This window comes from Hyla sarda, chromosome 4 (assembly GCF_029499605.1).
Source record: "Hyla sarda isolate aHylSar1 chromosome 4, aHylSar1.hap1, whole genome shotgun sequence".
Classification (NCBI taxonomy): Eukaryota; Metazoa; Chordata; class Amphibia; order Anura; family Hylidae; genus Hyla; species Hyla sarda.
In genome coordinates, this window is record NC_079192.1 from 50,423,251 (window position 1) to 50,445,319 (window position 22,069).

General features: G+C 42.8%; 1 protein-coding gene across 3 annotated transcripts in view; it reads left to right on the top strand.

The window, feature by feature from the left end:
- Positions 1–6,920: 6,920 nt before the first annotated feature.
- The window catches only part of CAMSAP3 (calmodulin regulated spectrin associated protein family member 3), a 104,333-nt gene continuing 89,184 nt past the window's right edge, over positions 6,921–22,069 (top strand). The window contains exon 1 of one of the 3 annotated variants that reach the window (XM_056570866.1): positions 6,921–7,608. In XM_056570866.1, the coding sequence (XP_056426841.1) occupies positions 7,497–7,608 (112 nt within the window). In that variant the 5' untranslated portion in view covers positions 6,921–7,496. The remainder of the gene's footprint in view (positions 7,609–22,069) is intronic. The other 2 variants (XM_056570867.1, XM_056570868.1) reach the window with 2 other exon arrangements.

Below are 22,069 nucleotides of genomic sequence, written 5' to 3' on the forward strand. Positions count from 1 at the left end.
ACGCAGCGGAATTTCCACGACGGGAATTAAAATTCCGCAAAATTTTAAAACCTGTCTTAAAATTTTGCGCAATTGCGGGCAGAATCCAAATGAACTCGATGGGGCTTGAGTTTTAGCATAATTATGGGGGAGATTTATCAAAACCTGTGTAGAGGAAGAGGGGTGCAGTTGCCCATAGCAACAAATCAGATTGCTTCTTTATTTTATTTTTCGCAGGCCTCTTTAAAAATGAAAGAAGCGAGCTGATTGGTTGCTATGGGCAACTTTTCCTCTGGACAGGTTTTGATAAATCTCCCCCCTATGGCAATTTGCGGTTCTCAGCCATACGACAATAACCGCAGCACAACCGCATATGTGTGAACATACACGAACTTAAATGGGCACTCTCATTACATTTTTTTTGCTATTGCACTCCTTATGGTAAATAAAAAAAATCTTTGTAATGTAAAAAAAAATAATTAAAGGGGTACTCCCCTGGAAATCTTTTTTTTTTTTTATCAACTGGTGCCAGAAAGTTAAACAGATTTGTAAATGACTTCCATTTAAAAATCTTAATCCTTCCAGTACTTACCAGCTGTTGTGTGCTCCACAGGAAGTTATTTTTCTTTTTGAATTTCCTTTCTGTCCGACCACAGTGCTCTCTGCTGACACCTCTGTCCATTTTAGGAACTGTCCAGAGTAGGATTTAATCCCCATAGCCAAACCTATCCTACTCCAGACAGTTCCTAAAATGGAGAGAGGTGTCAGCAGAGAGCACTGTGGTCAGACAGAAAGGAAATTCAAAAAGAAAAAGAACTTCCTGTGGAGCATACAGCAGATTATAAGTACTGGAAGGATTAAGATTTTTAAATAGAAGTAATCTACAAATCTGTTTAACTTTCTGGCACCAGTTGATTTAAAAAAAAAAAAAAAGTTTTCAATTTTCCAGGGGAGTACCCCTTTAAAAGGGGTTATCCAGGAAAAAACTTTTTTTTATATATCAACTGGCTCCAGAAAGTTAAACAGATTTGTAAATTACTTCTATTAAAAAAATCTTAATCCTTTCAGTACTTATGAGCTTCTGAAGTTAAGGTTGTTCTTTTCTGTCTAAGTGCTCTCTGATGACACCTGTCTCGGGAACCGCCCAGTTTAGAAACAAATCCCCATAGCAAACCTCTTCTATCAGAGAGCACTTAGACAGAAAAGAACAACCTTAAATTCAGAAGCTCATAAGTACTGAAAGGATTAAGATTAAGATTTTTTAATAGAAGTAATTTACAAATCTGTTTAACTTTCTGGAGCCAGTTGATATATAAAATTTTTTTTTTTTTGCCTGGAATACCCCTTTAAGTTTTCTATGGTTTATTTGTGTTTAAAAAAGCAGCCACTAGGTATCTCCCACCTTTTGCACAGACTTTGGACTCCTGCTGGCCTGGCAGAAGTCCAAAAGCAGGAAATGCTGAGGGGTGTGTGTGCAGCCTTATCCAATCATAGCTCATCTCACACTGAACTGCTCTGGGCTGTGTGTAGCAGAGTGAGGGAGAAAGTTATGAGCTCTATGGCTTCAGATGATGTCACGTCTGCTGGGGAACGCCCCTTCCCAGTCTGTGGATCTGACTGAGACTGAGCAGAAAATACAGAGCAATATCAAGGTAGAAAACTAAAAAATAATAAAAATAAAGGCTGGGGGGGGGGGTGTTTATCATGATGAGGGCAGCGAACCAGGAGGATTATAAAATTTTACAAGATCATGACAGGTTCTCTTTAAAGAGTACCTCTCATGAACTTGTTATGGTGACTGATGGCGGCTCCACGAGATGGCACCAAGAACAATAAGGACCAGCAGGGCCTCCACCTGTTACAGTAGAGGATCTGTGAAAACAGCATTGCCAGGTGTATGAAGCATTATGCTGAAGTACTCTGTGCTGCTGAAAGATTCCTTTCAATCAGTAGTTTGCAAACGTATCTCCATAAACCTCCTAACATTACAACATTGGCCCAATCATGTACAGCCCTAAAGTTCTATGAAAGCTCCATTTATACATCCCCAGCATCTGTATTTCTATACAACTGGACATGTTTGCCATTCAGAACACTAGAAAAGCTGGGTGAATGGCCCCCTTGGGAGAAGTAACATTAGCCGCATTAGGTGTCACCCCGTCCTGAATGCCAAATCTACCAATAGGACAGGAGCTGGGGTTTTGTCAGAAAGATTTGCCATTCAGGACTATAGGAAAGTTGGGTGATAAGCTTTGTAAAAAAAAAAAAAAAAAAAATGGTTATAACTCAGAAACTGCACATAGAACCTAAAATGGACAAGTTCTGAAACAAACAATATGTAAAAAAAAAACAAAAAGGGGAGACGAGACTGTGCCCTAGAGCTTACGATCTAAAACGCGGTATCCCTGTGTAGAAGAAACAACGTGATATAACAACTACCGAAGCCGAAAGGTGAGGTGTAGTGTCATCCTGGTGGTGGCGCTGTTGTTATGTGTGGAAGGCTATAGCTCAGTGTTTCCCAACCAGGATGCCTCCAGCTGTTGTAAAACTACAACTCCCAGCATGCCCGGACAGCCTTTGGCTGTCCGGGCATGCTGGGAGTTGTAGTTTTGCAACAGCTGGAGGCACCAGGATTGGGAAACACTGATACAGCTACTTTAGACGTGTTGTACTTTATAGATTAACATTCCCCAATCTGTGGCTCTCCAGCTGTTGCAAAACTACAATTCCCAGCATGCCCGGACAGCTTCAGATAGTTTCATAAATCTCCCCCCATTTGGTCCAAAAAAAACTTGCGTCCCGTCCCATCAGTCCACATTGTAGCCTGGATTTGCTAGGCCGTGCCCCCCATGGTTGCCTAGCAACAAGTGCCCCAGCCAGTGGGTGACTACTCTGGACCTCAGTGCTTTTGTGGAGAGCAGTAAAGTAGTCACCCAGTATATGGTCAAGGTCACACTTTACTTTTTGCTGCAAATCCTCTCTCTGTAACATCTGACGAGGAGATATAGTGATATGCAAGGTGGCACAAAAACAGACAATTTCTTCCATAAACGGCACCACATCTGTCCTCAGGTTGTGTGTGGTATTACAACTTGGCTCCATTCACTTCAATTAAACTGAGCTGCAATACCAAACAGAACCTGAGGACAAGAGAGGTGCTGTTTTCGGTTTGGCTGTGTGACCTATGTATCAGCCTCCATGTTGCCCTAGCCTAAATTCTTACACAATTTGCGCAAAAGGAAGAATTATTTTTTTGCTTAAGTACGCCGAGTCTATGGGGTCTTAGGGTAGGTCCACACTGTGTTCCTTCCCCCGTTATTCGTATCTGTCGGCATCCCACCAAAAACGGGATGCTGACATACAGTTAAAGGGTTACTCCGCTCCCCAGCATCCGGAACATTGAGTTCCTAACGCTGTTTGCGGGCTTCCATGTGCACGCCCGCCCCCTCGTGATGTCACGGTCTGCCTCCTCAATGAAAGTCTATGGGAAGGGGGCGCGACAGCCGTCACGCCCCCTCCCATAGACTTGCATTGAGGGGGCGGGACTTGACGTCACAGGACAGGGCTGGCGTGAACACAGAAGCCCACACACAGCGTTAGGAACTCAATGTTCCGGACGCTGGGGAGCGGAGTAACCCTTTAACTGGAGCAGCGGACGCCATTCACTTCTATGACTGAACAGAGTCACTTAGTGACTCCTTCTGGGACGTATTCGCTTTTTCGAAAGCGCAATAGTCCGTGTTTTTAAGCGGGCTTAAAAGACCGGATATGTTGAGTTATCTGGTGACTCCATTAACCCATAGAAGTAAATGGGATTTGCTTCTCCCGATAACAGTATACATAGACATCCCGTTTTTGGCGGGATGCTGATGGATATGGTTAAAGGGGTACTCTGGTGGAAAACATTTTATTAATTTTTTTAAATCAACTGGTGCCAGAAAGTTAACGAGATTTGTAAATGACTTCTATTAAAAAAAAATCTTTACCCTTCCAGTACTTATTAGCCGCTGTATGCTACAGAGGAAATTATTTTCTTTTTGAATTTCTTTTTTGTGTTGTCCACAGTGCTCTCTGCTGACACCCGATGCCCGTATCAGGAACTGTCCAGAGCAGGAGAAAATCCCCATAGCAAAGCTATGCTGCTCTGGACAGTTCCTGACACGGACAGAGGTGTCAGCAGAGAGCACTGTGGACAAGACAAAAAAGAAATTCAAAAAGAATATAATTTCCTCTGTAGCATACAGCTGCTAATAAGTACTGAAAGGATTAAGCTTTTTAAATAGAAGTCATTTACAAATCTGTTTAACTTTCTGGCCCCAGTTCATTGAAAAACATTTTTTTTTAAATTCCACCGGAGTACCCCTTTAAGGGGGGCAGAAACGCAATGTTGACCTATCCAAAAAACATGCTAAGGGCCCGTTCACACGCAAATTCCGAGCGGAATCTAGTGGAAGAATTTCAGAAATTCCGCCATGTGAAAGGGCCCTAACTTTCTTAAAAACAGGTGCCATTTTTTGGGTACATGATGGGTGTATGCCTAGCCATGAGGTGACATACGGAAGACAAATGTGTCTAGTACGCCAAGTGCGTTGCGCTAAATCTATCATGCCGCGTGTACCGTTTTAATACATTTGGTGCAGTTTAGTGAAATTCGCGCCAATGTCTTCCGACTGGTGATTTGGTAAAGCTACGTGAGGACACACATAATATCTTACCTCAGTAAATACGGGTTATGTTCACATGACTCAAATCCGTGCTGATTTTTGCGCAAATCTGTGTGCTTTTTTCCTTATGGAAAATCCGTTGCGTTCGTCGGACGCTGGACGCTGTTTTGGGGAGGGAGGAGGTAAGACTATAGGGGAGATTTATCGACCCTTGTGCAAAAGGAAGAGTGGTGTGGTTGCCCATAGCAACCAGATTGCTTCTTTCATTTCCCAGAGGCCTTTTTTAAAAGTGAAAGAATTAATCTGATTGGTTGCTATGGGCAACTGCTCCTGCTGTCTGTTCCTTCACACAAGGTTTTGAGAAATCACCCTCATATACTGTAGATTTGACTGCAACAAAATCAGCAGTGTGAATACACCCTTATTATTGTTGATCATTTAGTATTTTTTTAACCCCTTTTTGACCCAGCACAGGCCCACAAACCAGCGTTTCCCAACCAGGGTGCCTCCAGCTGTTGCAAAACTACAACTTTCAGCATGCCCAGACAGCCATCTTTAATAGGATCTTAAAAGGGGCCAATACACCTTAGGGCTCGTTCACACAGCCGCCTGCTCCCGTCAAAAAATACCCTTTATGCAACCCGTTTGATAATTTGGCAAACGGGTTGTAAAGGGCTGTAAACGGATCCCATTGATCTCAATGGGATTTTTCTTTTTACAGTCCTTTATCACCCGTTTGCACCCGTTATGTTTCTAACCCGTTATTTTTGACGGCCAAAAGACGCTCCGTGCACAATTTTTTGGCCCGTCAAAAATAACGGGTGAAAAAAACGGGTCTTTGAAATTTAACATTGAAGTCTATGGGATACGGGTTACAAACGGGGTTACCCTTTAATGTACCCGTTTGTCCCCGTTAATTTCAATCCGTTTTTCACCCCTTTTTTCTTCTGAGCATGCTCAGAAGAGGTGGCATGAACCAGGAATTAACAGATTAAAGGATTAACGGATGCAAACGGATATAATATAGGAGTTTTCAACCGTTAAAAAAAAAAAAAAAAACGGGTTACTAGACCAGTTTGCAATCCGTTTGCACCCGTTGGTAACCCGTTTTTTCATGTTCCGTTATTTTACTTGAATGGGTGAATATCGAGATGGGAACCAACGGCTGTGTGAACTTAGGTTGTTGTTCTCCAACCAGTGTGGCTTCAGCTGTTGCAAAACTACAACTCCCAGCATGCTCAGACATTTTTTTTTATAGGATCTTAAAGGGGCCAATACATCTTATGTTGTTGTTTTCTTACCAGTGTGCCTTCAGCTGTTGCAAAACTACAACTCCCAGCATGCCTGGACAGCTGAAGGCTGTCCGGGCATGCTGGAAGTTGTAGTTTTGCAACAGCTGGAGGCACCCTGGTTGGCAAAACACTGCCATAGACAATGCTGGCAAGCTATGCCGTGGCTAATTCAATCATATAATGTTTTTTTTATTTGACAAGAAAACAACATCCATAAGCAACGGCGCAATTCATTATTGGGTTACGTAAAACCACAAAAGACCCATAACCTTCATTCTCCGTTAACGTAAAATACTAATATCAACTGCATGCACTGGCGCTGCTTTTATACAGACCCTGCCATGAATAAAATAGCGCCATCTCCAAACACCATAAGCACCACAAAGAGTAAAGCCATTTGCCGCGTTCTTCACCGAAATTATATATTTTTTTAAACATCTCGTTTCTTTCGACGTCATTCTACAAATGCCCACAACCTTTTGCGTCTGTTGTCGGCGACTACATTAAATGGCGCGTTTTTCCACCAACGACCTTGCCTTGACCCATCTGCATCGGTGAATCACTTCTATCCATTTACACGGGCGAATTAGGGTGCGTTCACATGGCCGTCTGTCCCCGTTTTTTTTTTTTTTTTTATCCCTGTTTTGGTTTTATGAATAAAATAGCGCCATCTCCAAACACCACAAAGTAAATGCCATTTGCCGCGTTCTTCACAGATAACCTTTTTTTTTTTTAAAACATCTCGTTTCTTTCTACATCATTATACAAATGCCCACGGTGCTTTGCGTCTGTTGTCGGCGACTACATTAAATGGCGCGTTTTACCACCAACGACCTCGACCCGTCGTGAATCCATTGCAGAAGCCAGAACCGCGTGACCCGCAGTGATACAATGCATCAATTGTGTTCTGTTTGTACCTTTAATGTCACAATAACACAAATACAATCCCACAAAGCTAACAGCACATACAGAATGCCCTGCCCATGCCCGCACACACATACACAGTGCCAACTCTGCCCATAAAGATGCCCTCCCATGATCACCATGCAGTGGGCTCCTCTACAGACACATCTATAGCTGCAGCCATGATGATTCACAGGAGGATGATGAGCAGCACAGGGAAGAGACTCCCTCCATTGTCCATTCTGAATTACCTGTTAGCAAGGCAGAGAGACTCCTCCCTGCAGTGAGGTCACATAGCAAGAGAGAGAGGGGGGAAGGGAGGAGAGAGACAGCCAGCCAGTGCACCTGAGACAGCTGCAAGGAAGAGATCTCCTCCAGCGCTGCATGCAGCTCTGCCCTGTGCACCCCCATTCTCCATAGCTGCCCCTCCGGGTGGTGCTGAAGGACAGCTCTACAGGAGGACCCCACTTACCCCAGCAGAGGGGTGGGAGCACTGATACCAGGAGGGATTATCCAGGCTGTCTCATTGCCCTTGTGCTGCTGCTGCTGTGTGCACTGCCTGCAGGAATCCCTGTGTGCCTCTTTCCCCCATTCATATGCCCACCCTCCCCTGATGGGTCTTCTGCACTAGCCCTGCCACCAACACAGGAGGACAAGGATGAAAAAGAGCTTTCTGGTGCCAGAGATTAAACCCTTGGATGTATATGATGTACAGCAGGCCAGGATCTCTGCCTCACTCAGCTGGCTCATCTACAAATGCTATGGCAAAGGTAAGGAGAGGGGGCATGCTGTAGGATTGGACACCATTATGTGGGGGGTCAGAGGATGATGGGGAACAGGGTCCTGCTGCCCTATGACTACATATGTTGCATCATGCTTGGATATAGACTACCTAGTCCTTATTATATAATACACCAGAGCTGTCAGAGCATGGGGGTGGCAAGCAGGGGCATCCTGGCTGCTGTATAACAGAAAACACTGTGATGCACTGTGTGGGCACAATAGGGTGGCAAGCATGGGGCAGACTGGTTTCTATATATGCCATATGGGCATAATAGGGTGGCAAGCTTGGGCATCCTGTTTTCTATATAACAGACTACACTGTGTGGCATAGTAGGGTGGCAAGCAGGGGCATCCTGGCTTCTGTATAACAGAAAACACTGATGCACTGTGTGGGCACAATAGGGTGGCAAGCGTGGGGCAGACTGGCTTCTATATATGCCATATGGGCATAATAGGGTGGCAAGCTTGGGCATCCTGTTTTCTATATAACAGACTACACTGTGTGGCATAGTAGGGTGGCAAGCAGGGGCATCCTGGCTTCTGTATATGCCATATGGGCATAATAGGGTGGCAAGTATGGTGCAGACTGGCTTCTATATATGCCATATGGGCATAATAGGGTGGCAAGTATGGTGCAGACTGGCTTCTATATATGCCATATGGGCATAATAGGGTGGCAAGCTTGGGCATCCTGTTTTCATTTTAACAGACTACACTGTGTGGCATAATAGGGTGGCAAGCAGGGGCATTCTGGCTTCTATATATGCCACATGGGCATAATAGTCTGGCAAGCTTGGGCATCTTGGGTTCTATATAACAATACAGTGTGTAGGCACAATAGGATGGCAAGCTGGGGCATTCTGGCTTCTATATATGCCACATGGGCATAATAGTGTGGCAAGCTGTAGCATTTTGCGATATGGGCGCAATAGGGTGGCACATATGGTTTATATGGTATGGCCTAACCTACAGACTCCCTCCGTCATTTCCATCCCACAGACATTTCACCTGTAATCCTAAGTGATCTATGATCCCATTCCCAATAGGTTATCTGACCCTATAAAGAGGGAAAGTTCAGGTCTGGAGACCCACCCTATATACACATGTTTACATTCAGATACATCACCGCTGACTTAGTTATTGCTCTTCCATTAATAATGAGGGGAGGATCTGGTTAACCCACTGTGGCAAGGCTGTTGGCTCATCCGGATGGGATTTGATGGGAATTTTATTTGTGGTGGGTGACCCTTTCAAATTTTGTATAGCAGAGGCTTCCCTGCCAATGAGATATCAATATAAAAATGTTACATGATGGTAGAAACTCTAAAAAAAATAAAAAATAAAATTATAATTTAACATAATTTTTTTTATTATATATGAAATTATGTATGAATAATAAAATGTATTCAATACAATAATTATATTACACAAAATTTAAATATAAGGAAAAATGATAGTACAGTATATGATAGAAAATGAATTATAAGAAAATATAAATGTGGATATAAGGATATGCAATATCTAACATATAAATTTTGTAAAACTTTCATCTAAAATTGTGGAAAAGATGACAATACATTTAGTTAAAATAGTATAGAATGTAAAAAAGTGTATATATAAAAATATTTAATAAAAAAAAAATACATAAAAGAAAATGAATGAGAGTTCTTCCCTGAACAGACACACTGTAGTACATGGGAGGGGACAGTCCAGTAATGCTCTATAGTCTCCTTTAACTATATATAAAAGCTCTTTGTTTTATAAGGTGTTTTTTTTATAATTTTTTTTTTTTTTGTATAGTTCTAAAGCCCTGATGGATATAGACTAATACATGTACCTGCGTCTCCCACCCTTCTCGTACACAAGGCCGCATCTCTTTATAAGGGGTGGGGAGTGGTTTACGAGGGCTTCTCCTACCTTACCAAACACCTCCAGGGTTGCTTGCAGAAGCCCTAGTTAAAATGTTAAGATTTTCGGGTGTTTTTTATTTTTTTTAATCCACCCACCCTTTCTACACCCCTGTCTTTGAATTATGTTATAAAATGGGACCCTCCTATTGTTTGTGTCTATGGGTGTGTCACAGTAATAGGGTCCTTGTTTTATTATTATTATTATTATTATTATTATTATTATTATTATTATTATTACTATCTTTTTAATCTGCCAAACATGAATGGGTTAATTTTGAGAGCCGTATGTGTGTTGTATAGGCCGGAAGCAGGGTGTGTATACTGTACTGCTAAAACAACAGAAATAGACAGTTCTATAGATCTATCTATCTATCTCGTATCTATCTATCTCGTATCTATCTATCTCGTATCTATCTATCTATCTCGTATCTATCTATCTCGTATCTATCTATCTCGTATCGATCTATCTCGTATCGATCTATCTATCTCGTATCGATCGATCTATCTGTCTCGTATCTATCTGTCTCGTATCTATCTGTCTCGTATCTATCTATCTCGTATCTATCTATCTATCTCGTATCGATCTATCTATCTCGTATCGATCGATCTATCTGTCTCGTATCTATCTGTCTCGTATCTATCTATCTCGTATCTATCTATCTATCTCGTATCGATCTATCTATCTCGTATCGTATCGATCGATCTATCTGTCTCGTATCTATCTATCTCGTATCTATCTATCTATCTCGTATCGATCTATCTATCTCGTATCGTATCGATCGATCTATCTGTCTCATATCTATCTATCTCGTATCTATCTATCTATCTCGTATCGATCTATCTATCTCGTATCGATCGATCTATCTCGTATCGTATCTATCTATCTATCTCGTATCTATCTATCTATCTCGTATCGATCTATCTATCTCGTATCGATCGATCTATCTGTCTCGTATCTATCTATCTCTCTCTCATGTATATGTCAGTGCGGCCTCCTCCCTACATGGGGGTGAGTTCCCTGACTCATGTGACCTGGAGGCCGCAGCAGGTGTGATGTCACCTGTCACCGATGACTCTGTCATTCCTGTACCGTTCCCTATATTTCCGCGCTGACACCTTTATCCGTATGACTCTGCTGTGCCACGTACTGACATATGGGCCTGTAATGTACAAATTTCTGACTTGGACGTATATTTTGCGTCTGTTTGACAGGTGATTGTGTCACCATACGTGTTTGGCAGCAACAGTACTGTTCTGAAATGCCATCTTCAATAGGATCTTAAAGGGGCCAATACACCTTAGGGTGTTGTTTCCCAACCAGTGTGCATCCAGCTGTTGCAAAACTACAACTCCCAGCATGCCCGGACAGCCTTTGGCTGGGAGTTGTAGTTTTGCAACAGCTGGAGGCACACTGGTTGGAAAATACCGGTCTAGTATTACTTGAATATATGCTTTTAAAGAAACACTTTAAATCTGTGTGTCTTGCATCCCCCTACTCAGGCCCTTAAGGTGTCCATACACCGGAATGCTCGTTTGGCCTACAGCTATTCTCCCATACACATGCACACTCAGCTTGGTTGAGCGTGCTTGTATTTTCAAGCCACTGCCAGTGGCAGCATGTATGTCCATATAGACTGAAAGGCTTATGTCTTGAAATTAAGGATTTTTCCAACACCATATAGATAGTTGGGCCCTGGGTGGGTTTGGCCAACGAACGTTCTTTGCTTTTTATTCTTGGGCTACATGGCAACGGGCATGGCACAGGTCGCATGACCAAAGATTGCCCTCTAGCACTGCAGCAATTGGGTTGCGTTACACCTGAGGCAAGTGAGTGGGTTTGTGTTGTGATCCATGTGGCCATGACCCCCAACCCAAGAAATTCACCTTTGAGGTCCCAGTGCAACCCCATTACTTAAAGGGGTTATCCAGGAATAACCACAGCACCACTCATGTCCTCAGACTGTGCTTAGTATTGCAAATCAGTTCAATTGAAGTGAATCGAGCAAAGTTGTAATACCACACACAACCTTAGGACAGGTGTGGTGCTGTTTTCGGAAGAAATTAGCTCTGTTTGTCTGTTCATGGATAACAACACTTAAAGGGGTATTCCAGGAAAAAACTTTTTTTTTTTATAGATCAACTGGCTCCAGAAAGTCAAACAGACTTGTAAAATCTTAATCCTTTCAATAATTATCAGCTGCTGAAGTTGAGTTGTTCTTATCCGTCTGGCAACAGTGCTCTCTGCCTGTCTCGGGAACTGCACAGAGTAGAAGAGGTTTGCTATGGGGATTTTCTTCTACTCTGGACAGTTCCTGAGACAGGTGTCATCAGAGAGCACTTAGACAGAAAAGAACACCTCAACTTCAGCAGCTCATAAGTACTGAAAGGTTTAAGATTATTTTTTTTTTTAATAGAAGTAATTTACAAATCTGTTTAACTTTCTGGAGCCAGTTGGATGGATATATATATATATATATATATATATATATATATATATATATATATATATATATAGTTTTTTCTTGGATAACCCCAATCTTAATTAATGGAGATTTTTGGTCACGCCACCCCAATCACAGGCAAAATTGCTGTGAAGCCCTAGCCTTAGACATTAGTTCTCCGAATAGGGATATGATAGGTGATCATGTGGCAGACGTTTTCTACCTTGAAGAACTTTTTTTGCCTTTCCTCAAAGTGAAGTGGCTGATAACAGGGAGCAATGGGTTACTCATAATACATATTTATATAGACTCAGTTTGGTCTTCCTTTAAGACTGTGGGATTATACTGACAAGTAAAATATCTTCATATTAATAAATGCTATAAATTTGCTATGGCAATAGTGACCTAATTACATGCAGTGCTGGTGTGGGGTGTCATGACACAGACTAGTACTCTCTAGAGACCACTGTTATCCTCTACAGCAGTGTTTTCCAACCAGGGGGCCTATAGCAAAACTACAACTCCCAGCATGCCCGGACAGCCACGGCTGTCCGGTCATGTAGTTTAGCTGTAGCTGGGAGTTGTAGTTTAGCTGTAGCTGGGGGTTGTAGTTTAGCTGTAGCTGGGGGTTGTAGTTTAGCTGTAGCTGGGGGTTGTAGTTTAGCTGTAGCTGGGGGTTGTAGTTTAGCTGTAGCTGGGGGTTGTAGTTTAGCTGTAGCTGGGGGTTGTAGTTTAGCTGTAGCTGGGGGTTGTAGTTTAGCTGTAGCTGGGGGTTGTAGTTTAGTTGTAGCTGGGGGTTGTAGTTTAGCTGTAGCTGGGGGTTGTAGTTTAGCTGTAGCTGGGGGTTGTAGTTTAAGCTGTAGCTGGGGGTTGTAGTTTAGGCTGTAGCTGGGGGGTTGTAGTTTGGCTGTAGCTGGGGGTTGTAGTTTAGCTGTAGCTGGGGGTTGTAGTTTAAGCTGTAGCTGGGGGTTGTAGTTTAGGCTGTAGCTGGGGGTTATAGCTTGGCTGTCGCTGGGGGTTGTAGTTTTGGCTGTCGCTGGGGGTTGTAGTTTTGGCTGTCGCTGGGGGTTGTAGTTTTGGCTGTAGCTGGGGGTTATAGCTTAGCTGTCGCTGGGGGTTGTAGTTTGGCTGTAGCTGGGGGTTGTAGCTGGGGGTTGTAGTTTTGGCTGTAGCTGGGGGTTGTAGTTTTGGCTGTAGCTGGGGGTTGTAGTTTTGGCTGTAGCTGGGGGGGGGGTGTAGCTGGGGGTTGTAGCTGGGGGTTGTAGTTTTGGCTGTAGCTGGGGGTTGTAGTTTTGGCTATAGGATTGGACTATGTATGTCCAGATTAGGAGAGTCCAGCACTATTAGCCAATGATTAAACATATTCTAGTTCCCTACCTGAACCTTCCATAACACAGTAGACCTGTTTGGCCTTTGTGAAGATGGTGGGGCCTGATCCCATATATGTTGCCTTTTGCCCTCTACCAACCTAAATATTCTTCCTCTAGGATTAAAAATCTTATAGTTGACCAATCACCCAGGTCACATCAGTGGTGCCCTTGGTTGTTGGGGCTACATCAATGTCTTGAACAATAGGTCTCGGTAGTGGTCTAGTAGGGAGCCACCACATTACCTTGAAGAGGTTAAGGAAACTATTGTGGGGATCCTATTTCTTTTGCGTTGTATAGACTTACAAAGGGGCCATGACTCTGTAGTTCTTTCATTCTTAGGCTCTGTTCATAACACCATCATGGCTTCCATTACAGCGCACACAGCTGAGCTAGACCTGTTGACCAATGGAAAATAACATGGCCTAATTGTCCCCATTCACCTATAATGGGTTCCCTTGTGGTCACTGTCACTTTGACAGGAAGAGTAACTCGCTGAGCTTTTTCTTCCCCGTCTAATCTGACTTAGACCAATGACTGTAGTGTGAATAGAGCCTCAGGCTGATCGTACAGAAGACTTAATGGGGTTGTCCAAGGTTCGTTAAATATGTCTAAATAAAGTGGCAGATCTGTCTGATATAAAAGTTAATCTGCAAGAAAGGTCGCCCGCATGTGGTCGAAAAGTTGCAGTTATGCTATGGCCAATGGCTGCAAGATTTTGCTGATAAATCATGTGACCATTGTCCACCACGTGAGGCCATTATTTTGGCCACATGCAGCCATACGCTGGTAGTCACCCTTCTAGGCCATCTTCACCAAAGTGAATGGGGCTGAGCACCAATACCACAAGCAAGATGTAGATTATAGGTGTGATGCTGTATTTAGAAGAAGGCAGCCATGTTTTATTAAACCTGGACAAACCCCTTTTGGGTATGTTCACATGGCGGAATGTCTGTGTGGAATTCTGCCAGAATATTCCACACGGACATACCTCTGCAGTCCTTTTGATTTCAATGATATTCTGCTGCACTGTTCACACTGTGGAATCTGCCGTAAAATTCCCGATCCGGCGTCCGCAGAAAGAATACACGTCTTTTCTTTCTGCGGATTATGCTCAGAAATGCATTGCCGTCTATGAGATACGGCCTTAGCGGCCGCCGGATCATGCAAATGTGCGGAATGCCCGCCCTTGTTTTCCAAGGGGACATTCCGCACATTTTACGCTGTGTGAACATACCTTTCTAAGGTTAGTTGGACAATCCAATGACCATCCTAAGACCACTGTTGGGTTTGGTCTATGCCTTTGTTATTAGCAGTGGTGTAAGGATTGTCATTGTAAGAGACATATGTACAAAGTCAATGTCTCGTAGTTAGGTCATCGATGGGTCTGGGTCGGTAAGACAACTGCTTATCCTTGGGTGACCATTTTTGATTAATAAAAGGATGTTGAGTTAAGACACCCCGATAGCCTATTAATCTATTCATGTGATAATGTATATAGGAAGTGGTAAATTTTTCTCACCCCTTCACGCACCCTCACATAAATCCCATTAGGACAATTGTCACAATAAGCACCATGGATCTAATGGGCTCCATTCCGCCGTCCCTTTCTTTTCTCTTAGGGCAGCCATACATGTTCCGCACATGACACAATGCTTAGTAAGCATGGCCTCCTCAGAGCCCTGAGAGCAGATCTGTCCAGGATGCTGTCTGCATTGACTTGGCATCTTCCTCCCCTCCGGCTGCTCCGGTTAACAATGTCTTGATGGGTTAATCGGAGTCTAATTGTGTGTCTGTGCTATGGGAATTAGATTGTGAGCTCCATTGACAGAGACACTGTAATCTGATGGATAATGGGCTGCGGTATGTATTGTACGTATAGAGGCTGTCGTCATTGTACACTGCGGTACACCCCCTGGTATTATGTAGGCAGAGCCTGTGTAGCTATGTGTATGATGATGAGGATGATGATGTACATTGGCTATATACAGTGCTGTATACGCTATTCCTTTGGAGCCCCGCATGTGCTTCGTGATCCTCTGCCTCTCCCTCTTTTTCTTCCTCTTTGTTCTGTGTCTATGAATTAAACATTGCAGATTGTGGCTGCTGTGCAAGCTGAACCCTCTGCGGGCCGAGCGCTGCCACCCCACCATTTCTCTTCCTGACCGGCTATAGTATTTCTGCTTGCCTTTCACCTCCCCGTCACTGATACATAGGAAGGTGTAGTATACCAGAGTGATGTTCCGTGACTAAATGTCAGCCCAAAAGGAGGATTCTGACTTTTTTTTTTTCTGATTATTTACCGTTAATTGGTTACGTTATTTCTGGAAATCTCTTTTATGGCCACAGTCAAAACCTGAAAAGTTAATTTTTATTTTTTACTCTTTATACCATATATGGTTATTAGTGTTTGTAATGACCATTGGTACAGAAGGGACAACATGCTCTTTTCAATATAAGGTCAATGACAAGCGTAGGAGGATAGGTTCTAGGGATTATATATGCCCTGTTGAGACATATGGAGATAATAGTCAGTTTTTGGTTTTTTTCTTTGCTACAAGGAATTTTGTGAATATGGGGGACAATTTGGTTAGTGATTCTGTAAGGTTGAGAATTTAGAAAAATCAGTGTTACGGGAACCAGAAGGTGGAGAGTTAGGGGCCCTTAGTGGTTTAAGGGTCAGAGATAGTGAGATTTTGTGCGAACACTGTTTTTCTTTTTAGGATGTAAAATGCAGATATTGGCAGGATTTTTCTCCATTGGATTCATTTGAATCCAATGGGAGAAAGACTGTTTGTGCCAAGGCCTTTTTCATCCAAATATGTGACAAAATACACCCATATTTTGGCACAAAACCTGAGCTTTTGATGCACATAATTTTGGATTTATTTAGAGATGAGAAATGTTCATAACTGAGAGAAGAGAACTTTTTATTTTTTTTGCCTATAGACTTTACTGTATCTTGGTCTAAAAATATGGCAAAAAAAGTTGTTAAAAAAAAAAAGGGTGAAAAAAAAAAAAAAGCCAAATACAAAAATTAGGCAAAGAAATGTCTGAAAGTGTGTGAACATAGCCCATTGAAATTGTGGGCAGAAATCAATGGGTTTCCCTTCACAAATTCACACTTCGGAATTTGTGAACAGAAAATCCGCTTGAAAATTTGTGCCTGAAGAATGGCGTTGCTCATTCTTCAGGCGTAAATACTCGTGGAACACATTGCAGTCTATTGGAGAGTACAGTGTCCGTGCGGTCCTAGCGCCGACTGATTCAGTTGGTGCTGGCCGCATTCGGAATCTCCTGGCGGAAATTTTCTGCCTGTAGATTCCGCAGTGTGAACCTAGCCTAGGTCTATTCACAGGGCAGAATTTCCGCTTGTGGAATTCCGCCTCAAATTAAAGCCCATAGACTTCTATGGGATCCCACACTCCCATTCACACTTCTGAATTTCCGCTTGCAGAAGTGTAAATGGGAGCATGGAATCCCATAGAAGTCTATGGGCTTTAATTTGAGGCAGAATTCCGCAAGCAGAAATTCTACCGTGTGAATAGACCCTTAGGGACGATTGGGGATGGATAGTTAGGGACCCATAGTGTTAGGAGGATCAGAGGATCCCGCATTCCCATTCCATGTCCAAATATTCATTGTGCACAAAACCTTATACTCTGCTCCCTGTATATCAGTAGAAGCAGCCCTGATCATAATATTCTAGAAGGTTCATAAATGGTGGAATTATGGGTATAAGAGAATGATAGAAGAGAATTCTCTGTCTTGTGATAATAAACAGGACATTGTCAGAGAAGATACAAACTATCGAGTGTCAAGGCCGGGTGCGCAGCTATCGGTGTGTGCCCTCTATAGTTACAAACGTTGCTGAATGTACTTGTTGCAGTTTTGCGGAGAACCAATGCTCTGTAGGACATGTCCCTATTACAGCCCAGTGCTGTACGCTGTCCTCCTGTATCCCCTCCCTAGGTATACGGAAGCAGAACAAACATCCAGGAATTTACATGGACTTTGAATACAGAGCAAAGTGTTTGTTGAGCTCTGCAAGAAATATATGCGTTAGTGTAATGTTACTGTGTGTAGCATAATCGTATGTGCGTATATAATGTACAGGTGCTTAGAGTTATACAAAAGATACATGTGCCCACATACTGTTACTGTACGTAGCGGGTACTCGTATGTGCATATATAATGTACAGGGGCATAGAGTTATACAAAAGATACCTGTGCCCACATACTGTTACTGTGCGTAGCATAATCGTATGTGCGTATATAATGTACAGGTGCTTAGTTATACAAAAGATACCTGTGCCCACATACTGTTACTGTGCGTAGCGGGTACTCGTATGTGCATATATAATGTACAGGTGCTTAGAGTTATACAAAAGATACCTGTGCCCACATACTGTTACTGTACGTAGCATAATCGTATGTGCATATATAATGTACAGGTGCTTAGAGTTATACAAAAGATACCTGTGCCCACATACTGTTACTGTGCGTAGCATAATCGTATGTGCGTATATAATGTACAGGTGCTTAGTTATACAAAAGATACCTGTGCCCACATACTGTTACTGTACGTAGCGGGTACTCGTATGTGCATATATAATGTACAGGTGCATAGAGTTATACAAAAGATACCTGTGCCCACATACTGTTACTGTACATAGCGGGTACTCGTATGTGCATATATAATGTACAGGGGCATAGTTATACACAAGATACATGTGCCCACATACTGTTACTGTACATAGCGGGTACTCGTATGTGCATATATAATGTACAGGTGCATAGAGTTATACAAAAGATACCTGTGCCCACATACTGTTACTGTACATAGCGGGTACTCGTATGTGCGTATATAATGTACAGGTGCATAGAGTTATACAAAAGATACCTGTGCCCACATACTGTTACTGTACGTAGCGGGTACTCGTATGTGCATATATAATGTACAGGGGCATAGTTATACACAAGATACATGTGCCCACATACTGTTACTGTACATAGCGGGTACTCGTATGTGCATATATAATGTACAGGTGCATAGAGTTATACAAAAGATACCTGTGCCCACATACTGTTACTGTACATAGCGGGTACTCGTATGTGCATATATAATGTACAGGTGCATAGAGTTATACAAAAGATACATGTGCCCACATACTGTTACTGTACATAGCGGGTACTCGTATGTGCATATATAATGTACAGGTGCATAGAGTTATACAAAAGATACCTGTGCCCACATACTGTTACTGTACATAGCGTGTACTCGTATGTGCATATATAATGTACAGGTGCATAGAGTTATACAAGATACATGTGCCCACATACTGTTACTGTACATAGCGGGTACTCGTATGTGCGTATATAATGTACAGGTGCATAGAGTTATACAAAAGATACCTGTGCCCACATACTGTTACTGTACGTAGCGTGTACTCGTATGTGCGTATATAATGTACAGGTGCATAGAGTTATACACAAGATACATGTGCCCACATACTGTTACTGTACGTAGCGGGTACTCGTATGTGCATATATAATGTACAGGTGCATAGAGTTATACACAAGATACATGTGCCCACATACTGTTACTGTACATAGCGTGTACTCGTATGTGCATATATAATGTACAGGTGCATAGTTATACACAAGATACCTGTGCCCACATACTGTTACTGTACATAGCGGGTACTCGTATGTGCATATATAATGTACAGGTGCATAGAGTTATACACAAGATACCTGTGCCCACATACTGTTACTGTACATAGCGTGTACTCGTATGTGCATATATAATGTACAGGTGCATAGTTATACAAGATACCTGTGCCCACATACTGTTACTGTACGTAGCGTGTACTCGTATGTGCATATATAATGTACAGGTGCATAGAGTTATACAAAAGATACATGTGCCCACATACTGTTACTGTACATAGCGTGTACTCGTATGTGCATATATAATGTACAGGTGCATAGTTATACACAAGATACCTGTGCCCACATACTGTTACTGTACATAGCGGGTACTCGTATGTGCATATATAATGTACAGGTGCATAGAGTTATACACAAGATACCTGTGCCCACATACTGTTACTGTACATAGCGGGTACTCGTATGTGCATATATAATGTACAGGTGCATAGAGTTATACACAAGATACCTGTGCCCACATACTGTTACTGTACATAGCGGGTACTCGTATGTGCATATATAATGTACAGGTGCATAGTTATACACAAGATACCTGTGCCCACATACTGTTACTGTACATAGCGGGTACTCGTATGTGCATATATAATGTACAGGGGCATAGAGTTATACAAAAGATACCTGTGCCCACATACTGTTACTGTACATAGCGGGTACTCGTATGTGCATATATAATGTACAGGTGCATAGTTATACACAAGATACATGTGCCCACATACTGTTACTGTACATAGTGTGTACTCGTATGTGCGTATATAATGTACAGGTGCATAGAGTTATACAAAAGATACCTGTGCCCACATACTGTTACTGTACATAGCGGGTACTCGTATGTGCGTATATAATGTACAGGTGCATAGAGTTATACAAAAGATACCTGTGCCCACATACTGTTACTGTACGTAGCGGGTACTCGTATGTGCATATATAATGTACAGGGGCATAGAGTTATACAAAAGATACATGTGCCCACATACTGTTACTGTACATAGCGGGTACTCGTCTGTGCATATATAATGTACAGGTGCATAGTTATACAAAAGATACCTGTGCCCACATACTGTTACTGTACGTAGCATAATCGTATGTGCGTATATAATGTGCAGGGGCATAGAGTTATACAAGATACATGTGCCCACATACTGTTACTGTACGTAGCGGGTACTCGTATGTGCATATATAATGTACAGGTGCATAGAGTTATACAAAAGATACCTGTGCCCACATACTGTTACTGTACGTAGCGGGTACTCGTATGTGCATATATAATGTACAGGGGCATAGAGTTATACAAAAGATACCTGTGCCCACATACTGTTACTGTACATAGCGGGTACTCGTATGTGCGTATATAATGTACAGGTGCATAGTTATACAAAAGATACATGTGCCCACATACTGTTACTGTACATAGCGGGTACTCGTATGTGCATATATAATGTACAGGTGCATAGAGTTATACAAAAGATACCTGTGCCCACATACTGTTACTGTACGTAGCGGGTACTCGTATGTGCATCCCGCACTCGTAGTTTTATTCCACACCAAAGTGTATACATGTGCCACGTTTCGGCTATTTGCCTTTGTCAAGCATTTAATTATACATTCATAATGAGTTACACAAGTTATGAGTTATATATGTGCCCACATACTGTCATTCTGCATGGTGCAGAAATGTAGAAAAAAGCTGCAGTGGCGCTTCCAAGGAAGTAACCCAAAGTCCTGGGTATTGGGATAAAGTAAATAATTTATTACAGCATAAAGAAAATCAAAGAATATAAATAAATATAGCAAGACGTGTTTCTGGAGTCACAGCTCCCTTTATCAATTGCAGGTAGTTGCTGTCTAAGGCCGGAATACCCCTTTAAGGCCTTTTCACATTTTATGTTGTGGCCTTGCGTTAAAAAAATAAATTAAAAAAATCCAGTTTCCCCATCATTCTGCTTTCAATATCCCATAATGACAGTGAGAACAAATTGTTAGACATTTTTGCCAATTTATTGAAAATCTAATATTGACATAAGTATTCAGACCCTTTACTCAGGACTTAGTTGAGGTCTTTGGCAGCGATTGCAGCCTCCCGTCTTCTGAAGCCACAAGGTTTACACAACTGGATTTGGGGATTTTTTGCCATTCTTCTCTCCAGATCCTCCCAAGCTTTGTCAGGTTGGACGGGGACAGTCGGTGGAAGCCATTTACAGGTCTCTCCAGAGATGTTCCATTGGGTTCAAGTCGGGGCTCTGGCATCTCATGTGTTGTCTTGGCTTTGTTTATAGGGTCTTTGTCTTGTTGGAAGGTGAATCGTCAGCCCAGTCTGGGGTCCAGAGCACTCTGCATCAGGTTTTCATTAAAATTATCTCTGTACTTCATTCAGCTTCAGGTCTACAGAGCTCTTATTCATGTTTTCATTAAAGGGGTACTCCGCCCCTAGACATCTTATCCCCTATCCAAAGCATAGGGGATAAGATGTCAGAACGCTGCGGTCCCACTGCTGGGGACCCCGGGGATCCCCGCTGCGGCACCGCGCTATCATTACAGCACAGAGCGAGTTTGCTCTGTGCGTAATGACGGGCGATACAGGGGCCGGAGCATCGTTGCGTCACGGCTCCGCCCCTCATGACATTACGGCCCGTTCCCTTAATGCAAGTCTATGGCAGGGGGCGTGACGACCGCCACGCCCCCTCCCCTAGACTTGTATTGAAAGGGGCGGGCCGTGATGTCACAAGGGGCGGAGCCGTGACGTAACGATGCTCCGGCCCCTGTATTGCACGTCATTACGTGCAGTCCGAACTCGCTCTGTGCTGTAATGATAGCGGGGTGCTGCAGCGGGACCGCGGCGATCTGACATCTTATCCCCTATCCTTTCGATAGGGGATAAGATGTCTAGGGCGGAGTACCCCTTTAAGAATATCTCTGTACTTAGCTTCATTCAGCTTTCCCTCAACCCTGACCAATCTCCCTGTCCTAGCTGCTGAAAAACACCCCCGCAGCATGATGCTG